The sequence below is a fragment of the Lithobates pipiens genome, unplaced genomic scaffold (genome assembly GCF_037356315.1).
Source record: "Lithobates pipiens isolate NorthernLeopardFrog02 unplaced genomic scaffold, aLitPip1_a1.2 Scaffold_19, whole genome shotgun sequence".
In the NCBI taxonomy this organism is placed as follows: domain Eukaryota; kingdom Metazoa; phylum Chordata; class Amphibia; order Anura; family Ranidae; genus Lithobates; species Lithobates pipiens.
The window spans coordinates 51,168,804-51,190,270 of record NW_027507764.1 but is presented as its reverse complement, the minus strand read 5'-3'; the positions used below and the strand labels follow the sequence as shown (position 1 = coordinate 51,190,270).

At 45.0% G+C, this 21,467-nt stretch overlaps 1 protein-coding gene across 1 annotated transcript in view; it reads left to right on the top strand.

Annotated features, from left to right (window-relative positions):
- The first annotated feature begins 18,851 nt into the window (after positions 1-18,851).
- NXPH1 (neurexophilin 1) overlaps positions 18,852-21,467 on the top strand; it is a 449,193-nt gene continuing 446,577 nt past the window's right edge. The window contains exon 1 of the mRNA XM_077490725.1: positions 18,852-19,276. Within this exon, the coding sequence (XP_077346851.1) occupies positions 19,223-19,276 (54 nt within the window). The 5' untranslated portion in view covers positions 18,852-19,222. The remainder of the gene's footprint in view (positions 19,277-21,467) is intronic.

Genomic DNA, 21,467 nt, shown 5'->3' with positions numbered 1-21,467 from the left:
ACTCACACGCTACACTATACTCACACACTATACTCACACGCTACACTATACTGACACACTATACTAGCACGCTATACTATACTCACATGCTACACTATACTCATACTACACTATACTGACACACTATACTCACACGCTACACTATACTCACACACTATACTCATACTACACTATACTAACACACTATACTAACACGCTACACTATACACATACTACACTATACTGACACACTATACTCACACGCTACACTATACTCACATGCTACACTATACTGACACACTATACTCACACGCTACACTATACTGACACGCTACACTATACTGACACGCTACACTATACCCATACTACACTATACTGACACACTATACTCACACGCTACACTATGCTCATACTACACTAACACGCTACACTATACTCACAATATACTAACACACTATACTTATACTACACACTATACTGACACACTTCACTATACTAACACATGACACTATACTCACACTACACTATACTCACACTAACAACTATACTCACACTACGCTATATTCACACTATTCTAACACACTATACTCACACGACACTATACTAACACACTATACAGACACACTATACTCACACTATACTCACTCACTATAGTCTCTCTCACTACACTACACTATACCATACTAACACACTACACTATAGTCACACTATACTCACACTACACTATACCATACTAACACACTATACTAACACACTAAACTAACACACTATACTCACACTACACTATACTCACACTATACTGACACACTATTCTCACACTACACTATATACTTACACTATACCATGGATCAGCAACCTTTTTCCACTTAAAGTGGAGGGCCACCCTGAAAAAAAAAAACATTAAAAATTAAAAAAAAAATCAAAAAAAAAAAATGAAAACAATTATTTTTTTTTACTTACCAGAAATGCCTGTTGCTAGGTACATACTCCTAATCTGCCTCTTCCTCCTCCACGGAGATCTTCTTTCTTCTCTCCTTGTCGCGTTGTCTTCTGGGTAATGGGTCGCGCTGTGTTCTGGGAACTGTGTGTCCCAGAACACAGCGCGTCCCATTCACAAAGCGCTGCGCGACTCGCGCATGCGCAGTAGGAAACAGGCAGTGAAGCCTGTTACTAACATAGTAATAATAACAGTACAGGTTTACCCCACTAAGCCCCTGTACACACAGTCAGAGATTTCGACAACCAAATCCGTCGGATTTTGTCCGTCAGATCTTGTCCGAAACTGTTGCATACACACAGTCGGACTAATTTGTCGAAAAATCCGATCTTTCAGAACGTGATGACGTAATTTCGTTACGATGGGACTACATTCAGGCTAGTAGCCAATAGCTTTGATGTAGGAATTTGATCTGAGCATGCGTGGCACTTGGTCCGATCAAAATTCTCTACACATGATCGGAGTATGTCCAATCGAACCAGTTGGTCGGGAAATATTTCCAACATGTTGGAAAATTGGGTCCGACGGAGATTCGGACGGAATCAGTCCGATGCATACCACACACAGTCGGATTATCCGACGACACGGTCCGATAGGACACATTCCGACGGATTCTCCGACCGTGTGTACAAGGGCTAAGAGGTGCTTCACTAATACAATGCCAGTTCACCTTGAGGGAGCATGCAGGTTCATTCCTTCAAGGCTCTGAAGTGGCTGCAGGGTCTCCCTGCAGCGATTAGTTTGTCCAACTTACACTCACCCTCTCCATTGCTCTCAAACATTTTCTATTTGAATTCGATTAGAAAACTATTCACATTTGATTTGAAAACTATATGAATCTGAAATTCAGATTAGTTATTTTAGATTTGTTTAAATTTGTTGCTCTTGTAATTCTGATACATCCGAATTTCCGCATTAAAGAAAAATTCATCTGAATTTAAATTGGGAACAAAATGAACCACACATGTCTAATGAGTAAATGGAAAATCTGCTACAAAATTGCATGCAGCCGGTTCTTTGTACATTGCATTTGTCCCCCAAGTTTTGATTTCCCTAATCTGGTAGATTGTAAATTCTTGTGAATGGAACATTTAATGTTGATCTGGCCACAGACCTCAGATGATGACAGAAAACAATTAGCAGAACATACCTTTTAGATCAGAGAAGCCCTAAACATTCAGATTTATCCGGAGAAGGGAGAAGTCGGGATAGAATTAAGCCGCATACACACGATCGGATCTTTCGATGGGAATTGTGTGATGTCAGGCTGTTGGCTGAAAATGCGACCATGTGTACACTCCATCGGACAATTGTTGTCGGATTTTCTGTGGACAAATGTTGGATGGCAGGCTTTAAAATTTTCTGCGGACAAATGTCTGTTGTCCGATTTTCTGATCGTGTGTACACAACTCCGTCAGACAAAAGTCCAAAGTACAAACGCGCATGTTTGGAAGCAAGGACAAGCCGGAAGCGGTCAGTCTTGTAAACTAGCGTTCGTAATGGAGAATTAGCATTCGTGACGCGGCAAATTATGAAATCTCCAAATGCAGCGCACAATTCTCTTCTTCTGTAATGGGATAATAATGAAGCTGCTTTGCTGGTGATACTGATGGAGTTTTTGCAAACACATTTTCAAAGGCTTTTTTTTTTTTCTAGTGATATCAAGAATAATATTATTATGCTTTTTTTTTTTTATTAGGGCAAGTTACCACAACACCATTATCCTGTAGTTTTTAAGATCAAAGATACAACTATGTTGGTGTCCCTTGTCAATTTTACATTGTATTTTTTAAATGTAACTGCCACTCCCAAACTGTCATTTGAAGTAAAACACATAACATAGCCAAGTATTATTCTACACAATTTTTTTTTATTGTGTATTAAAAAAAAGAAAACAAATAAAATTAGACAGGATATCTTCCAATAGAACTTAACCAAAAAGTGCATTCTATGCATCTAAAAATATAGAAAATAGAACAATTCAAATCATTATTATTCAACCAAAAAATAAAATAAAACCCTCATGCATGTGTCCTGCTTCTTAATATAGGGGATTAACAGTGGCAAAAGTTGGTGAAAGCAGGGGTCCATCATCCGGAGATGATTCCGAAAATTATCCAGATTATTCTCCTGGAGCTCCCGCAGCAAAGGCATATGACATAATTGGTCACCATTAATAAAGAAACTAATTTTTGGTCCAAGAAATCCTCCTCCTCCTGTTCCTGGACTGGACTTGGGTCAAAGCAATAACTCCAAGGCCAATAATAAATAACACATTATCTCCTCTTATTCCGCAACATGTCTGGCTGACGAACGCCCATTCAAAAACTAACTGAAAAGCACAAAATGAAAAGCGCATAATGAAAAGCGTGAATCAACACTCACCAGACTTCTACTAACATGAAATTAGCAGAAGGAGCCCAAAGGGTGGCACTAAAGAGCTGAAAAGCCACGTAGTACATCACTATGTTTGTATTTGTTGGCCAACAATTCCTTGCCGTTTGTATGCAAGACAAATTCCAGGCACACGCCTTCGGACAAAAGGCCAAGGTTTTGTCTGCGGAACATCTGATCGTGTGTACGAGGCTTTAGGCTTACAAACCCGTCCAGTTAACTGGTCATGTCTGTTTTTCCCATAAGGCATACGACCGTCTATCTGAAATCCCCAAGTTGTGCTGCATCTGCTTTTTTTCTTTATATAAATTTATAATAATAATAAAAAAGCAAAGAATAAATAATAACAATAGTAATAATGCAATGTGCAAACTGCTGGGGCGATATAAATTCTGTATATTAGTAATAAGAATAGGAATATTAATGAGGGTAATGCAAGGTGTATTTGTGCTCACGTCTTTGTCTAGATATCTTCTTCTTATGTGAAATTCCCTGTAACCCCATTTACAAGCAGTTCACTGTAATGTGTGTCTGACTGCTGATATTAATGTCTTCAATTAACATTCACACCAAGCAAGGAAAAAAAAGGGGCTCTGTGTAATGTAAAATGAGAAATCAGCCATAACATTGTGCAGTGACATATCCACCGATCGGAGGTTGTAGACAATGCAAAGTGTGTGCATGTGTGTGTGTGTCTATGCGTGTATGTATATATATATATATATATATATATATATATATATATATATAAAATATCTTTTTGTATTTTCGTATCACTGGTATTGTGTCAATAATAAACGTATGGGCCTCATGCAGCCTGGGCACTTAGCCCTGGTGAATGGAGCTCTGGTGTTTAGCTGCAGCTGGAGGACATAGGTGCATGGTCCAGCCCTGCTGCTGGCAGCCTGTCCAACTCTATGAGAGTCTCAGTGGTACTTCCATTTAAGGTAGCATGCACCCAGGGATGAATGCCTGGAATGCAGACTGCTTGTGTTCCAGGCATTCTTCTATTGGTGCATACTACCCTAAACATACCTACAGCTACGCCAACCAGATAGCCCCGTCCAGTTGCAGCAGCTATCAGCCTCTCATAGAGTTTGGCAGGCTGCTAGTAGGAGGGCTGGATGGTGTACAGCTAAGCACATGGGCCTTATGCATTGGGGCTAAATGCACTGATAAAAAGAAAGGGAAGGAAGACAGGAGTGGGAGAGAGAAGGAAAGGAAAGGAGTGGGGGAGGGGAGGAAAGGAAGGAAAGGGAAGGAAGGAAGGAAGGAAGGAAGGAAGGAAGGAAGGAAGGAAGGAAGGAAGGAAGGAAGGAAGAAAGAAAGAAAGGAAGGAAGTAGGAGAGAGGAGGAATAGAAGGAAAGGCAATGGAAAGGGAAAGGAAAGGAAAGGAAAGGAGTGGGAGAGAGAGGAAGAGATGGGAAGGGAAGGAAGGAAGGAAGGAAGGAAGGAAGGAAGGAAGGAAGGAAGGAAGGAAGGAAGGAGTGGGAAAGAGGAGGAAGAAAAGGAAAGGGAAAGGGAAAGGAGTGGAAGAGGGGAGAGGGGAGGAAAGGAAGGGAAGGGAATGAAAGGAAAGGAAGGAAGGAGTAGAGGAGAGGAGGAAGAGAAGGAAAGTAAAGAAAGGAAGGAGAGGGAGAGGGAGAAAGAGAAGGAAAGGGAAGGAAGGAAGAAGTGGGAGAGAGGATGAAAAGAAGCAAAGGAGAGGAAAGGAAAGGAGAGGAATGGAAAGGAAAGGAAGGAGTGGGAGAGAGGAAGAAGAGATGGAAAGGAAAGGAAGGAAGGAAGGAAGGAATAAGGGAAGGAAGGAAGGAAGGAGTGGAATAGAGGAGGAAGAGAAGGAAAGGAGAGGAGAGGAAAGGAGGAAAGGAGAGAAATGGAAAGGAAAGGAAGGAGTAGGAGAGAGGAGGAAGCGACAGAAAGGGAGGGAAGGAAGGAAGGAAGGAAGGAAGGAAGGAAGGAAGGAAGGAAGGAAGGAAGGAAGGAAGGAAGAAAGGAAAGGAAAGGAAGAAGCAAAAAGCAAGGAGGACAGAGCCTGGGAGGGCTGAACATTATGCCTGTGCCCTTCAGTTAAACGCCAGAGCCTCAAACACCGGAGTATGCACAAGGCCATATACAGTAAGATAACTCTGGGCATTTAGCCCTGGTGCATGAGTCTCCAGCACCCAGCCCTGCTGCCAGCAGCCTGTCAAACTCTATGAGTGCCTGACAGCCGCTGTGGCTGGACAGTGTACATAACAGTACTTCTGTTTTAGGCAATATGCACCCAGGGAGGAATGCCTGGAATGCAGACTGTCTTCTGGGAACTTGTCCCTGGGTCCATACTGCCCTAAAGGTACATACCACTAGGTGCTCTGTCCAACCCCTCAACCCCAGCATCTTCTCATGGAGTTTGTCATGCTATCAGCAGCAGTGCTGTGTGATGCATCTTTGCTCTCCAGCTCCTTAAGCTGCCAGAAGCTTGTATACAGGGGATAAACGCACAATGTGCATGAGGCCATATGAGATGACAGCTTCTAATGATGACAGGAAAAAGTGTGTGGTCAATGAGTGTACAGAGAAAAGCCATGCTGCTTGCTTATTCTGAGGTCCTCGGTTACCTCTCTCTGTCTAAGCTTGCACTGTTCCCCCATGTTTGTATGGCTTTCTACAGAAGCACCAGTTACCTCCCACAACCATAAAACACACTTTTGGGTGTCTTATGTCTCACTTGTCCTTGGAGTACATTTGTGTGAAAGTGGTTTGGACATCACAATATATGTTCTGCTGATGCAGGGACCAATGCCAGTGGCTCTGTGTTCTCCCAGAAGTACCATAAAATTGGTCAGAAATATTTAAAGTGAACCCGTCTTAATCTACATGCACAAGGATGGTTTAAGGCTGAAAAAATACACTAATGTGAAATCCCAATGTTTTTTTTACAAATCCTGGAGCTGCAGGTGTAGTGTGTAAGCCAGCCATAGAAGCAATAGCTATACACATTTGTACTTGGATATACACGTTTTTGTGCATTGGTATAAAAAACATGCTAACATGTGCAAATTCCCTGAATTTGAAGAGTGAGTCTAAAGGCTGGAGTTTTTTTTTTTTTTTTTTTTTAAATCTTAATGCAGCTCCCCTGTCCCCTCATTTAACTTAGTGTACCTGAGTCCAATATTGATCCAGTGATATGCCCCGGGAGTAGTGGCTCTCCCCACTCTCTCCCTCCTGATAGGCTCAGAGACAGCAGTAGGATCCATTGGCTCTCACTGCTGTCAATCACAACCGCTGAGGAGGGAGAAAGTGAAGAGAGCTGCATCTCTCAGGTGCAACGCTGGATCAAGAGCAAGCCTGCATGAGTGCCCCCATAGCAAGTGGCTATGGTGGGCACTCACCATGGGAAGGGGACAGGAGCTCTGACAGGGGACCTGAAAGGGGGAGGATTAGAGCTGCTCTGTGCAAAACCATTGCACAGCGCAGGTAATTGCAGTGGAACCTCAGATTGCGAGTAACACCGTTTACGATCGTTTTGCAATATGAGCTATTTTTTTTAAAATCCTGACTCACTTTGTCTTGTAATACGAGCAGGATTCAAGCCACTGGGGTGTGCAGTACTGCATTTGGCCAGAGGTGCGGAGGCGCTGGTGACTCTCTGAGACACTCGGAGATGCTCTGAAACACTGAGAAATACTCGGAAACACTCCATTCCCGAGTGTCTCCGAGCGTCTACAAGTGTTTCTGAGTGTCTCCTGCATCCCCGCGCCTCTGGCCACATGTGGCACTGCATAGACAAGCAGTGGCTGTGGAACAAATTATCTGAGTTTCCATTATTTCCTATGGGGAAACTCGCTTTGATATACGCATGCTTTGAATTACAAGCATTCTTCTGGAATGAATTATGCTTGTAATCCAAGGTATTACTGCATGACATGTTTATTATTTAAAATAAATGATGGGTTTACAATCACTTTAAAGAGAAGCCTAGAGAGCCAGTATAACCACTAAAAGCAGAGTTTCCTGTCTAGTATGCGCCTTCCTGAGCTCCCTTCCAGCTTTTTTTCAAGTAGTGATTTCCTGAGCCCTCCAAGATTGGGCAAGCAGGACACTGCACTGCATGTCACACCCATCAATTGATGTCAATGGGATTGCTTTGCAACCACGAATCAGCTGCAGGTGCTGCACGACATTTCAATACAAAATCCCCCTTTGGTTAAAAAAAGAATAAAACAATAAAAAAAGGGGGGCATTAAGTATTACTCCCTGAATACCTGGCATATGCGTTCACGACAGGACTAGAAATACAACGTCCAATACACTGCAATGCAACCTTCGGCCGTGTAAATCCTTTCTGAGCATGCGCCATACTTAGTCCGTCCAACTTGCCTACTCACGAGCGGACTGTCCGCTGAAACCAAAGTTGGACGGACAATATTACGGAAATTCCGAAATACTTAGTCCGCCAGACTGTCCGCTGAAAAAGTCCACTGAAGCCCACACACGAGCGGACTGTCTGCTGAAATGTGTTTCAGCGGACTAAGTTGGACAGACAGTCCGCCCGTGTGTACGCGGCTTAAGAGCTATTTTTTTGATATCATCTACTTTTGGGAGCCTTGGAGATTAGGAGATCACTCGCAATGCCTGATTTGTCTTGTTGCTTTTGATTATAAACATCATGGAATATCTATGTAACACTTCTTTTTAATTTAAATGTGCTTTTTCTATATATATACCCCTGAGGAAGGAGACGTTTGGCTCTCCGAAGCGCGTAGGGTGACAAGCTTTACAGTTTACTGCACTTTACACCATTGATAACCATGTTGTTTATGTTGCCTTTCTATGCAATGTTTTTATGATAGTTTAATCAATAAATTTAATTTTGTTTCCTATTTAATTTTCATTTTTATACATGCCTTTAAAATCCACCACCAGGGGTTCCCTTTTGCTAGGTCTTAATTATCGGATGTGGCACAACAAAATTGCAAGGAACTGCCCTTCTTTATAATCTTCACATTTTGGACCAGTATCTGTCTTTTACTGGACAGTTGCTGTTGCTGAAATGTTGCTTCATATTGCGGTAAGATGTCATTTATTTTGCTTTAGACATGCATGCATACACCAGGTTCACATCTATGCGGTTGATTCGGTTTTCCGGCACATTTGGCAGGTTCGTTTTGCGTCTTTTCGAACCCACGTTTTTGATGCATCTTTGTATGCAGTTTTCTTGCGTTTCACTTTTTTTGTCTCCATAACAAACTGTGAATACTCGGTTGTTAAAGAGCGAGTGACCGCCGCATCCTTAACAAGCGATGAGTCATCAGATGTCAGCGGGGTAAAAAAAGAAAAGAATTGCCGGCAGTAAAATAAAATGGGGAAAAAACAGCGTGGAGTCCCCCCCGCCCCAAAATTCATACCAGACCCTTATCTAAGCATGCAACCTGGCAGGTCAGGAAAAGGAGAGGACGAACAAGCACCCCCCCTTTTGAACCATACCAAGCCACATACCCTCAACATGGGGGGGTGCTTTGTGGGAAGGGGGGGTGCCATGTTGATGGGGACAAGGGCCTCTTTCCCACAACCCTGGCCTGTGGCTGTGGGGGTTTGCGGCAGGGGGCTTCTCGGAATCTGGAAGCCTCCTTTAACAAGGGGGCTTATCGGATTCTGAAAGCTCCCAGATACCCCCCCCCCCACAATGTGAATGAGTATACCTCTTCTCATTCACCAAAAAGAAGTGTAGTGTAAAAAATGACAGTAGGCAGTTTTTTACAACTCCTTTATTTAAATAAACAAACACAATGTCCCCCAAAGTAAATCCAACATCAATTATACCACCTGCCGACCCGAAAAATAAATAAATAAAAAAAATAAAAAAAACGGTCTGCTCCCGCTGTCCTGCTTGCTCTGCCAGTTCTTAAATAACTAAGGGACAGGGTCACCCCCGCCCCCTTGTAACATCGCCAGCCAGGGGCATGCTGAGCCAACGCCATCACAAGAGTCATCAGCCCTTGCCATTTTTTTCACGATTTTTTTATTGCAGGCAATTCTTATTTTTTACATTCAGCTATCAGTGGGGAACCCCGCTGACAGCTGATGACTCATCGGTTGTTAAGGACGTGGCGGCCACCCAGTGCACAACTGGCTATTCAACTGGCTATTCACAGTTCGTCATGGAGAGAACCAACCAAACAAAAAAAAGAAAAACGCATGTAAAAACGCCTGGAGCTCTTCTTTAAATAGTTACATAGTCCGGTTGAAAAAAAAAAAGACACAAGTTCCTCTTGCTCAACCAGCAGAAAAATAAAATAAACTGAAAATGTCCATATACACAATACTATGCCCACAGTTGACCCAGGGGAATGTAAACCCCCCACCAATAAAGTATGATCCAATTTGCTCCAGTGGGGGAAAAAAGCCCTTTCTGAAGCAAATAGATGTTCCCTAGATCTCTGGTTTGGTAAAGCACCATGTATAATAAAAGTTTTTTGTTTTTATTAAAATCGTGCTTCCATCTTTTTATTTATTTATTTTTTTTATCCTGTGTTACACCTCAGTGCTGCTGATACCCCAGAGCCTCTCTGCAGCGCCCCACTGCCTACATGCATTGCAGTGATGTCTGTATGGCATTTCGCAGGGTGGGTTTACTGATGGTGATAGCAACAAAGGACCATGCCTGCATAATGTGTGTTGAAACAGACAGGGGCGGACTGACCATTCAGGCACTCGGGCACTGCCCGAGGACCCCATGCCACTAAGGGGCCCCATTGGGATTGTCAGCCTAAAAAAAAAACAGGGACAGTATGTAAAAATCTGTGTTTTTTATTAAATCCCATGATTATAGCTGCCCGCCTCTCCAGTACCTTTTCAGTGTGTCTGTGTGTATTCTGTGTGTGTATACTGTGTGCTTATATTATGTGTGTGTGTATGCGTGTGTGTGTGGCCCCATAATCTATTACCTGGGGGCCCCATAATCTCCAATTGCCCGGGGGCCCCATAATCTCCTATTGCCCGGGGGCCCCATAATCTCCTATTGCCCGGGGGCACCATAATCTCCTATTACCGGGGGCCCCATGAGTTGTCAGTCCGCCCCTCTTGTAGTCTCCATTCTTGTAATTGAGTGACAACATAGAAGAGCAATTGGAAGACAGGCAGAGAGTGTTGTCACCCTATAACAGGAAGTCCCCTTAAAAAAGGACCTTCAGGACAGGATCATCAGGTTTCTATTTTAATGAACGATGCAGATTTAAAAATACTGAAATTTACTTTTGAAATGATGTTATTATATTAAAGCTTTATATGAGATTTTGGTGGTTGAGTTCGCATTTACTTTAAAAGAGCTATGTTATGCTTTTCGAAATGGAAATCCCACAGTGGGGGTTACTTGTGGAGTTTGAATAGATATGTTGGCTTGATGTCCTCTTCTTCAAAACAGGTTCCATTTTAAGTAAATAAAATGATAGAGCTAATTTAATAAGGAAAGACAAGCTAGCAGTGCTGTGGTATCCCTATGTATGTGTGATATAATGGTAAGGTGATAGTTCTTCCAGTATCACAGCAGACAATGACATTTGCTTTTTTTGCCAGCACCCATAGTGCAGGTGAGTCATCAGAGCGCCAACACCCCTCACAGCATGCTGGGGCTTCACAGCCACCAATTATCTATGAGGATCAGTTTGTCATCTGCCACACTACAACAGTCATTGCAGCCTATGTCCTCTAATGGACACAGTGGGGCTTCAAGGATGATTTACTTACATTCTTCCACAATCACAGGATAATTCATTCCTTTCATTTTACTTCTTTTTACTTAAAAACAGGAAGGAAGGAAGGAAGGAAGGAAGGAAGGAAGGAAGGAAGGGAGGGAGGGGGGAGGGAGGAAGGGAGGAAGGGAAGGAGAGAAAGGCAGGATGAAAGGAAGAAAACTAAGGAAAGGAAAGGAAAAAAAGCAAGGAAGGCAATGAAAGGAAAAGAGAAGTTGGAGGGAAGGAAAAATAAAGGTAAGGGAATAAAATGAAGTGAGGAAGGAAGGCAAGGAAGGGCAAAATGTAGAAAAGAAAGAGGAGAAAGGTAGGAGGGAAGGAAGGAAAATAAAGAAAAGTAAAAAGAATGAAAGAAAAAAAGAAGGCAGGAAATAAGGAAGGAAGGAAAGGAGAGAAAGGCAGAATGAAAGGAAGGAAAATAAAGGGGAGGAAGGAAGGCAATGAAAGGAAAAGAGAAGTTTGAGGGAAGGAAGGGGTAAAAGAGAATGAAGGAGAATAAATGAAAGGAGGAAGAAAGCAAGAACAAAGAAAAAAAAAAGAAAGGAAGGAAGGAAGGAAGAATGCAAGAACAAAGAAAAAAGGAAGGAAGGAAGGAAGGAAGGAAGGAAGGAAGGAAGAGAGAGAAAGGCAGGATGAAAGGAAGGGAAATAAAGGAAAGGAAAGGAAAAAAAGAAGGAAGGCAATGAAAGGAAAAGAGAAGTTGGAGGGAAGGAAGGAAAAATAAAGGTGAGGAAATAAAATGAAGTAAGGAAAGAAGGCAAGGAAGGGAAACTTGTAGAAAAGAAAGAGGAGAGAGGTAGGAGGGAAGGAAGGAATATAAAGGAAATTAAGAAGAATGGAAAGAAGGAAGGAAGGAAGGAAGGAAGGAAGGAAGGAAGGAAGGAAGGAAGGAAGGAAGGAAGGAAGGAAGGAAGGAAGGGAGAGAAAGGCAGAATGAAAGGAAGGAAAATAAAGGGGAGGAAGGAAGGCAATGAAAGGAAAAGAGAAGTTTGAGGGAAGGAAGGGGTAAAAGAGAATGAAGGAGAATAAATGAAAGGAGGAAGAAAGCAAGAACAAAGAAAAAAAAAAGAAAGGAAGGAAGGAAGGAAGAATGCAAGAACAAAGAAAAAAGGAAGGAAGGAAGGAAGGAAGGAAGGAAGGAAGGAAGGAAGAGAGAGAAAGGCAGGATGAAAGGAAGGGAAATAAAGGAAAGGAAAGGAAAAAAAGAAGGAAGGCAATGAAAGGAAAAGAGAAGTTGGAGGGAAGGAAGGAAAAATAAAGGTGAGGAAATAAAATGAAGTAAGGAAAGAAGGCAAGGAAGGGAAACTTGTAGAAAAGAAAGAGGAGAGAGGTAGGAGGGAAGGAAGGAATATAAAGGAAATTAAGAAGAATGGAAAGAAGGAAGGAAGGAAGGAAGGAAGGAAGGAAGGAAGGAAGGAAGGAAGGAAGGAAGGAAGGAAGGGAGAGAAAGGCAGAATGAAAGGAAGGAAAATAAAGGGGAGGAAGGAAGGCAATGAAAGGAAAAGAGAAGTTTGAGGGCAGGAAGGGGTAGAATAGAAGGAAGGAAAATAAAGGAAAGGAGGAAGAATGCAAGAACAAAGAAAAAAGAAAGGATGGAAGGGAAGGGAAGGAGGAATAGAGAGAGCGATAGGAGGTAAGTAGTGATGGACGAACGTTTCGCCCGGCGGTCGTTTCGCGGCGAATTTCCGACTTTCGCCGTCCGCGGGTTCGAACGCCTTTTTCCGTCGTTCGCCCCGGCGGACTTACGTGTTTAATGTATACAAGAACTTTAACCTTTCGTGACACGTTTATCATGTGTTACAGGACAACCAATTGAGACATGACAGCTCATGGACACTTGGACATTCCCCCTAACCTATAAATACACCCGATCCGGTGGCCATTTTACATTCTTTCTTCTGTCACTGTAGGGAAAGGATCCTGTGTGGAGTAGGGACAGAGAAAACGCTAGCTATTTGGTACACAAAAGTTCTTTTCAGGACTGGTATAGGTGTTAGGTCAGCAGCCTGAGTTTCTTTTGTCAGTTTAGATAAAGGGACAGAGCGCTGTATGCTGCTATTTTAGGGACAGCTCAGCCAGATTAGTCTTTCTTCATCATCATCATCATCATCATCATTAGCTGTTACTATCAGGTCCACAAAAGAGCTATTCCAGCTAATCGTTCCAGCCTACTCTTTTTTGCCAATTTGTATAGGGACAGGCAGGAAGCAGTGTGTCAGGCAGTGAGGATAATTTTAAAGACTTGCTGTTACTATTAGTTCCACAAAGGTTCTTTTCAGGACTGGTATCAGTGGTACGGTAATAGGCTTGTACACGTATAATATTCTTTCTTCCAAATATAGAAAGAATATTATACTTGACTGCTGCCCTTCTGCTGCAGTCTGCTAATCATTCACAACTCACTTGTTCCACAAAGCTCTTTATCAGGACTGGTAACTTGGTCTGTCTAGGGTGCTACGGTACATAGGCTTGGGTGCGGTACAGTCTGCTGTTCTGTAAGGACCGCTATCGGTCCACAATACATAGGGTTGCCGTGCACTACTGCTGACCGCTGCCCTATACTGCAGCAGTCCTTCAGCGGTATAGGGACTGACGCACAGTCTGCTAAACACTAATACACAACCTGCTTGGTCCACAAAAGTTCTTATAAGGACTGGTAACTTGGTATAGGGTGCTACGGTACATAGGCCTGAGTGCGTTACAGTCTGCTGTTCTGTAAGGACCGCTATCGGTCCACAATACATAGGGTTGACGTGCACTACTGCTGACCGCTGCCCTATACTGCAGCAGTCCTTCAGCGGTATAGGGACTGACGCACAGTCTGCTAAACACTAACACACAACCTGCTTGGTCCACAAAAGTTTTTATAAGGACTGGTAACTTGGTATAGGGTGCTACGGTACATAGGCCTGAGTGCAGTACAGTCTGCTGTTCTGTAAGGACTGCTATCGGTCCACAATACATAGGGTTGCCGTGCACTACTGCTGACCGCTGCCCTATACTGCAGCAGTCCTTCAGCGGTATAGGGACTGACGCACAGTCTGCTAAACACTAATACACAACCTGCTTGGTCCACAAAAGTTCTTATAAGGACTGGTAACTTGGTATAGGGTGCTACGGTACATAGGCCTGAGTGCAGTACAGTCTGCTGTTCTGTAAGGACCGCTATCGGTCCACAATACATAGGGTTGCCGTGCACTACTGCTGACCGCTGCCCTATACTGCAGCAGTCCTTCATTGGTATAGGGACTGACGTACAGTCTGCTAATCACTAACACACAACCTGCTTGGTCCACAAAAGTTCTTATAAGGACTGGTAACTTGGTATAGGGTGCTACGGTACATAGGCCTGAGTGCGTTACAGTCTGCTGTTCTGTAAGGACCGCTATCGGTCCACAATACATAGGGTTGCCGTGCACTACTGCTGACCGCTGCCCTATACTGCAGCAGTCCTTCAGCGGTATAGGGACTGACGCACAGTCTGCTAAACACTAACACACAACCTGCTTGGTCCACAAAAGTTTTTATAAGGACTGGTAACTTGGTATAGGGTGCTACGGTACATAGGCCTGAGTGCAGTACAGTCTGCTGTTCTGTAAGGACCGCTATCGGTCCACAATACATAGGGTTGACGTGCACTACTGCTGACCGCTGCCCTATACTGCAGCAGTCCTTCAGCGGTATAGGGACTAAGAGTTTTGTCACAGGGTGATTTAAAAAATGACAGGCAGAGGAAGAGGCAGGCCCTTCCGCAGGGGTGGTAGGGGTAGGGCAGGAGCAACAGCCTTGAGCCAAAGTGGGAAGTTGCAGAAGGTGCGTTCAATTACTTTAAAGGACGCACCAGACTTGGTTGAGTGGCTCACTCAGCCTTATTCTTCTGCACCCTCCTCATCCTCTCGATCTGCACCCTCTTCTTCACTCTCTGCTATGTGCACCCCCAAAGACACTACCACCAACAACACCACCACCACCACATACCTTCCGCTTGAGTGCAAATGGGGGCCTTCATGCTCCAGTGTTTTAATAGGGACCCCCGTATAAAAAGCATGAGGGTCAAGGACCAGTACTGGGTGGCAACGTACTTAGATCCCCGGTACAAACACAAAATGGCGGAAATGTTACCGCCGTCGCAGAGGGCTGTCAGAATGCAGCACTTCCAGGCCTTGCTTCGAGAAATGCTGCATTCTGCTTTTGCGTGCGCTGGCAGAGGAGCAATTCCCACTCCCAGAGAAGGATTTGCGGGTACCAATCCAACAGCGCCTGCAAGAAGAGGCCGGTTTGAAGATGTGTTGGTGACTTCGGATATGAGGTCATTCTTTCAGCCGACCCATCGACAGGTGTCATCCGGATCCAGCATCAGGGAACGCCTAGACCGTCAGGTGTCCGACTACATTGGGTTAACGGCCGATGTGGACGCTCTGAGGAGTGATGAACCCCTAGACTACTGGGTGGGCAGGCTTGACCTCTGGCCAGAGCTTGCCCAATTTGCAATCGAACTGTTGGCTTGCCCCTCATCCAGTGTCCTGTCCGAAAGGACGTTCAGCGCAGCAGGGGGGATTGTGACCGATAAGCGTACTCGCCTAGCTCACGACAGTGTTAACTACCTCACATTTCTAAAAATGAATGAGGCATGGATCTCGGAGGAATTCAACACATGTGATCAGTAGACCATGTATATGTCTATAAACAATTTTTGGAATCAAGCACACAGACCTTCTTAATTCATTTGGCTCACTTCCCTGACCCAAAAAAGCACACCGTACTATATGCCCCTACCCTCCTCTTTGAAGAGGTTGAGCGGTGTCATATTTCTACTGGGGCTGCTTATTATGAGGGGTTCCCACCATCCCTGTGCTGTGCTGACTTCCTCCTGGGTGTTCTTATTATGAGGGGCTCCCACCATCCCTGTGCTGTGCTGACTTCCTCCTGGGGGTTCTTATTATGAGGGGATCACACCATCCCTGTGCTGTGCTGACTTCCTCCTGGGGCTGCTTACGGTGCTGCTGTCAGCGCTGTATGTCACGGAGCTGCTGTCAGCGCTGTATGTCACGGAGCTGCTGTCAGCGCTGTATGTCACGGAGCTGCTGTCAGCGCTGTATGTCACGGTGCTGCTGTCAGCGCTGTATGTCACGGAGCTGCTGTCAGCGCTGTATGTCACGGAGCTGCTGTCAGCGCTGTATGTCACGGAGCTGCTGTCAGCGCTGTATGTCACGGAGCTGCTGTCAGCGCTGTATGTCACGGAGCTGCTGTCAGCGCTGTATGTCACGGAGCTGCTGTCAGCGCTGTATGTCACGGTGCTGCTGTCAGCGCTGTATGTCACGGAGCTGCTGTCAGCGCTGTATGTCACGGAGCTGCTGTCAGTGCTGTATGTCACGGAGCTGCTGTCAGCGCTGTATGTCACGGAGCTGCTGTCAGCGCTGTATGTCACGGAGCTGCTGTCAGCGCTGTATGTCACGGAGCTGCTGTCAGCGCTGTATGTCACGGAGCTGCTGTCAGCGCTGTATGTCACGGAGCTGCTGTCAGCGCTGTATGTCACGGTGCTGCTGTCAGCGCTGTATGTCACGGAGCTGCTGTCAGCGCTGTATGTCACGGAGCTGCTGTCAGTGCTGTATGTCACGGAGCTGCTGTCAGCGCTGTATGTCACGGAGCTGCTGTCAGCGCTGTATGTCACGGAGCTGCTGTCAGCGCTGTATGTCACGGTGCTGCTGTCAGCGCTGTATGTCACGGAGCTGCTGTCAGCGCTGTATGTCACGGAGCTGCTGTCAGCGCTGTATGTCACGGAGCTGCTGTCAGCGCTGTATGTCACGGAGCTGCTGTCAGCGCTGTATGTCACGGAGCTGCTGTCAGCGCTGTATGTCACGGTGCTGATGTCAGTGCTCTGTATTACGGTGCTGCTGTCAGTGCTCTGTATCTCCTGCACCCTCTTGTTTGCCTACCCTGGTCCCTGACCTTCCCTCTCCTCCATTGCCTTCATTAGCTCCATAGTCCTGAATTGTCAGAACAATTTCCCAAATAAAAAAAAAATGCTTGTAGTTATCGATCCCAAATTCACCTCATACATGTATTATGCTATTGTCCAGGTGGTGGGACTACGTGCTACCCCCTAATAATTACCCCGTGGCCGCAAATTCGACCTAAAGGTTTGCGAAATTCGCCTCCCATTGAAGTCAATGGAGCCCGCGGCGAACGGTCGTTTTCGCGAACGTTTGTGTCCGTTCGCGTTTCGCGTTCGCGAAACGTCCCGTCGGAAGTTCGTCCATCACTAGAGGTAAGCAAAGAAGAAAAAGGAAAGGAAAGGAAATGAAGAAGAACGAAAGAACAGAGAAAAGAAAGGAAATGAAAGGAAAGTAAGAAGAATGAAAGAACAGAGAAAAAAGGAAGGAAGGAGGAGATTGGAGGGAAGCAAGGAAAGGAGAGAGAAGTTGGAGGGAAGAAAATAAAAAATAAAGGTAAGAAAGGGAAGAAAGCCACAAAAAGGGAAAGAAAAAAGGAAAGAAAGAAAGGTCATGTTGCAGTAGAGGGGACAACACAAAGATTAACACCCCCTGCAGACTATAGTCTGTTCTTGTAGGCAAGGTCGTTGATGATTGGTACACACAGCCATTTGGCAGCAGGTTATGGTGGGATAGGCAGCCAGCTATCCACTGAGTTGATTTGAACTGTAGAGTTGCAGGCTCTTCATTGCCCTCTCAGTGAAGTAATCATCCATTAACACTGCAGAGTTGGCACCAGCTCCTCCACTGCTCTTCATTGCATGAAGCAGCATTGAGAAATCCGACAAATCCCATTTCCAGCCTTCCTCGGGAAAATTACAGTCCTATGTACCTACCTTCATAAAGGAAATTGGCCTCATAGTTGTTTGTCATAAGCACGTCACCCCCTGAAATATACAGAAAGAAAGCCCCTAGTGGCAGGGTTAGGTATTGCAGCAAAAAGAAAAAACATTTTTTTTTTTTTTAAACAGTGACCTAAACTCATATGCAAAGTAACACTATTTCATGTGATCTCTGTGGTTCTTGCTATGACCTTTCCACTGCCTCTGCTTCAAAAATCTGTCTCTAATGCAAGGCACTTTTTTATGGACAGTAAGGATGGATTGGAGCCAAAAGTAGTAACATAAAAGGGGCCCCCCAGATCCTTTGTGGGGGGCAAATGGAGATGTGCTTTCCATATAGTGTGCCACCAGCAAACGGATTATCTGATACATCCCTCAAGGCAAAAGCTGCTCAGTGGTCGAAATCCAGCAACAAAACACACCATTGGGACCAGCACACATCCACACAGCCTATGTGCTGCTAGGTGGTGCAGGTGCACAGTGCACACGCTGAGGACCTCTGCACTACAGATGCTCACACAGGCAAGTGACTATAACATGCTATGTGTTGTGGATAAAACTGCATGCATGGCAAAGGGGTGGGTATAAGGGGTTGGTGGTTTCTGCTGTTTTTTTTTTTTCATTGCTTGGGACCCTCTGCCAGTTTTACAGAGCTAACTTTCCCTGTTCTCCTAAATAATAGCCAAGCACCCCTTAACCTGCCCTCTTTGATGCTTGTCTGGCACCCCCTAATGTTGCAGCCCTGGATGTGACTGGTCTCCCCCTGCAAGCTATAGCAGAATGCATCAGCTCAGGCAATCAGTAAAGAGCTGAGTCCCAGAAAGCAAGGGTCTGCCTATTCCCCATTCAGCAACCTATTGCAATCTGACTGCCACCCCCCCCCCCACCTCAAAAAAAAAAAAAAAAAAACAACACTCACACTTGCACTGATCACAAGTGATTTCTGCAGCAAATTCCAACCCCTGTGCGATCTCATCGCTTCTTCTTCTTCTTTTTTTTTTTTTTTTCTTTTGCTGGATTAACTTCATTTCAGCAGATCGTGCTCTGTTTGCTGGTCTCTTGTATCCAGAGCCCCCCTTGTGCACTCTTGCAGCCCCTCTCCTGTTGTCTACAGCAGTCTAACCTTGCCTGTGTGATCATGGGTTGTACAATGTCCTTCTTATCCAGGCTGCCCAGAGCTGTGAAGGTTTTGTGAAGTGGATGTCAGCTGGTGGATTTATGTTCCTGGAGGAATATTAGACACCCAAGGCAGGAGAATCGGGGAGGAAGTCCCATCCAGGAGGATGCATGCTCTATACTGTGTGTCAGCGCTACTGCTCCAGTCCACCCTGCAGCTGGTGAGTGCCATACCTGCCCGTTGCCTACCTTCCCTTCTGGTCTTAGGAAAACACATGCATTTGACTTTCACAGATGTTGCTCAACTCGGATAACGCCCAGGACCAGTTCTTTAATTCATTAAGGGGGGGAGGGGGGATGGGGTGGGGGGCCTGGAGCTCAAGGGGTCATCTGAGTAAGGGCTAGACTATATGAAAGGCTAATATATCCAGTGGAACTACAGGTCCCAGCTAGGATTTGTGTACACAACTAGAGACTAGGCTAGGAATGATCTGGTCTTCTCAAATGGTTGTGGAACTCAAAGTCCCAGATGGGTTTGCTATACAGACCAGACCCGAGGTGATTTGGGGTTATCAGTGGTTTGGGGAACTAAAAGTCCCAGATGGTTTTGCTATATTGACCAAACCTGAGGTGCTATAGGTTTATTAGGAGTTTGTGAACTAAAAGCCCCAGCTGGGTTTACTAGACCTGGGGTGATCTAGGTTTATGAGTAGTTGGGGAACTAAAAGTGCCAGCTGGGTTTGCTATATTGACCAGACCTGGGGTGCTATAGGTTTATTAGGAGTTTGGGAACTAAAAGCCCCAGCTGGGTTTGCTATACAGATTGGACTTGGGAGATCTAGGTTTATTAGTAGTTGGGGAACTAAAAGTCCCAGCTGGGTTTGCTGTACACTACAGACCAGACCTCAGACTTTGCAATGGCTGAGGAACTCAAAGCCCTTGCTACGTGTGCTATAGAGACCAGACCTGGGGTGACCTAGGTTTATCAGTAATTGGGGAACTAAAAGTCCTAGCTGGGTTTGGCTATACAGACCAGACCTGGTGTGACCTAGGTTTATCAGTAATTGGGGAACTAAAAGTCCTAGCTGGGTTTGGCTATACAGACCAGACCTGGTGTGATCTAGGTGTATCAGTATTTGGGAAACTAAAAGTCCTGGGCGGGTTTGATATATAGAACTACAGGCCAGCTCTGTGCAAGGATGACCTAGACTTCCTAGTGGTTGGGGAACTCAAAGTCCCAGCTAAGTTTGGTATTCAGACCAGACAAAACCAGGGATGACCTCGGCTTCCCAGCGGTTGGGTAACTAAAGTCAATACAGAACTACAGTCCAGACCACCCAAGACCAGACCAGGGATGATCTGGTATTCCCAGTAGTAGGGGAACGATACTAGCTGAGTTTGGTATAGGAAACTACAGATCATACCAGTGATGATCTGCTCCCACTCCCCTTCCCCAGTGGTAGGAGAATTAAAAGCCACAGCTGGGTTTGGTATACAGAAATGCAGATCAGACCAGAACGGGCATGATCTGGCCTCCCTGTTGGTAGGGGAACTAAAAGTCCCAGCTGGGTTTGGTATAAAGAAATGGAGATCAGACCAGACAAGGAATGATCTGGTCTCCCCAGTGGTAGGGTATCTAAATATACCAGCTTGGTTTGGTATACAGAAATACAGACCAGGGATGAGCTGGGCTCCTATGTAGCTTGGCAACTAAAAGTCCTAGTTGGTTTTGGTGTAAGGTACTACCATCTAGACCAGGGTTGAACTTGATGCCCCAGTGATTGGGGAACTAAACATCACAGCTAGATTTCGTCTACAGAACTACAGAACAGACTAGTTGATCTTGCGTCCTCAGTGGTTGGGGGAACAACAAGTTCCAGCTGCTTTTGGTATGCTGACCAAGCTAGGAGTTTATCATGTAGCCCCAATGGTTGTGGAACAATTAGCTAAATCAAGCATAGCCGGCTAGTCATTAGTCTGGCACCCCGCAGTTCTCTGAGTCTTGGGGAACTAAAAACACCAGCAAATCCAGATAGCTAGGTCTGGTATATGATGCAGGGAGCTTGATATGTATTGTATAGAGATTTACAAGCCTCAGTGCAGGTTATTGGACTCATCTATGTTACTGTAACTCCGAATGTGGTATTCCTGGCTCTCCAGCGCTTGGAGGACTGTAAGTCTCAGCAAGTTTAGAAAAAAAAAAGGTTTGCTTTATGGTGTAGAAGGTGTTGTGTGCGACTCTCCACCATGGAATGAACTGTAAGTCCCAGCATTCTATCTAGTCTTTGATCTACAGCAAATTATATCAGAGGAACCTCATTGTGATACCCAACCTGCTGGGTCAGATGTATAGCGCTAAAGATTTCGGAGGATGGGGGACTACAAGACCCAGCAAGCAGGGTCACTCGGTAG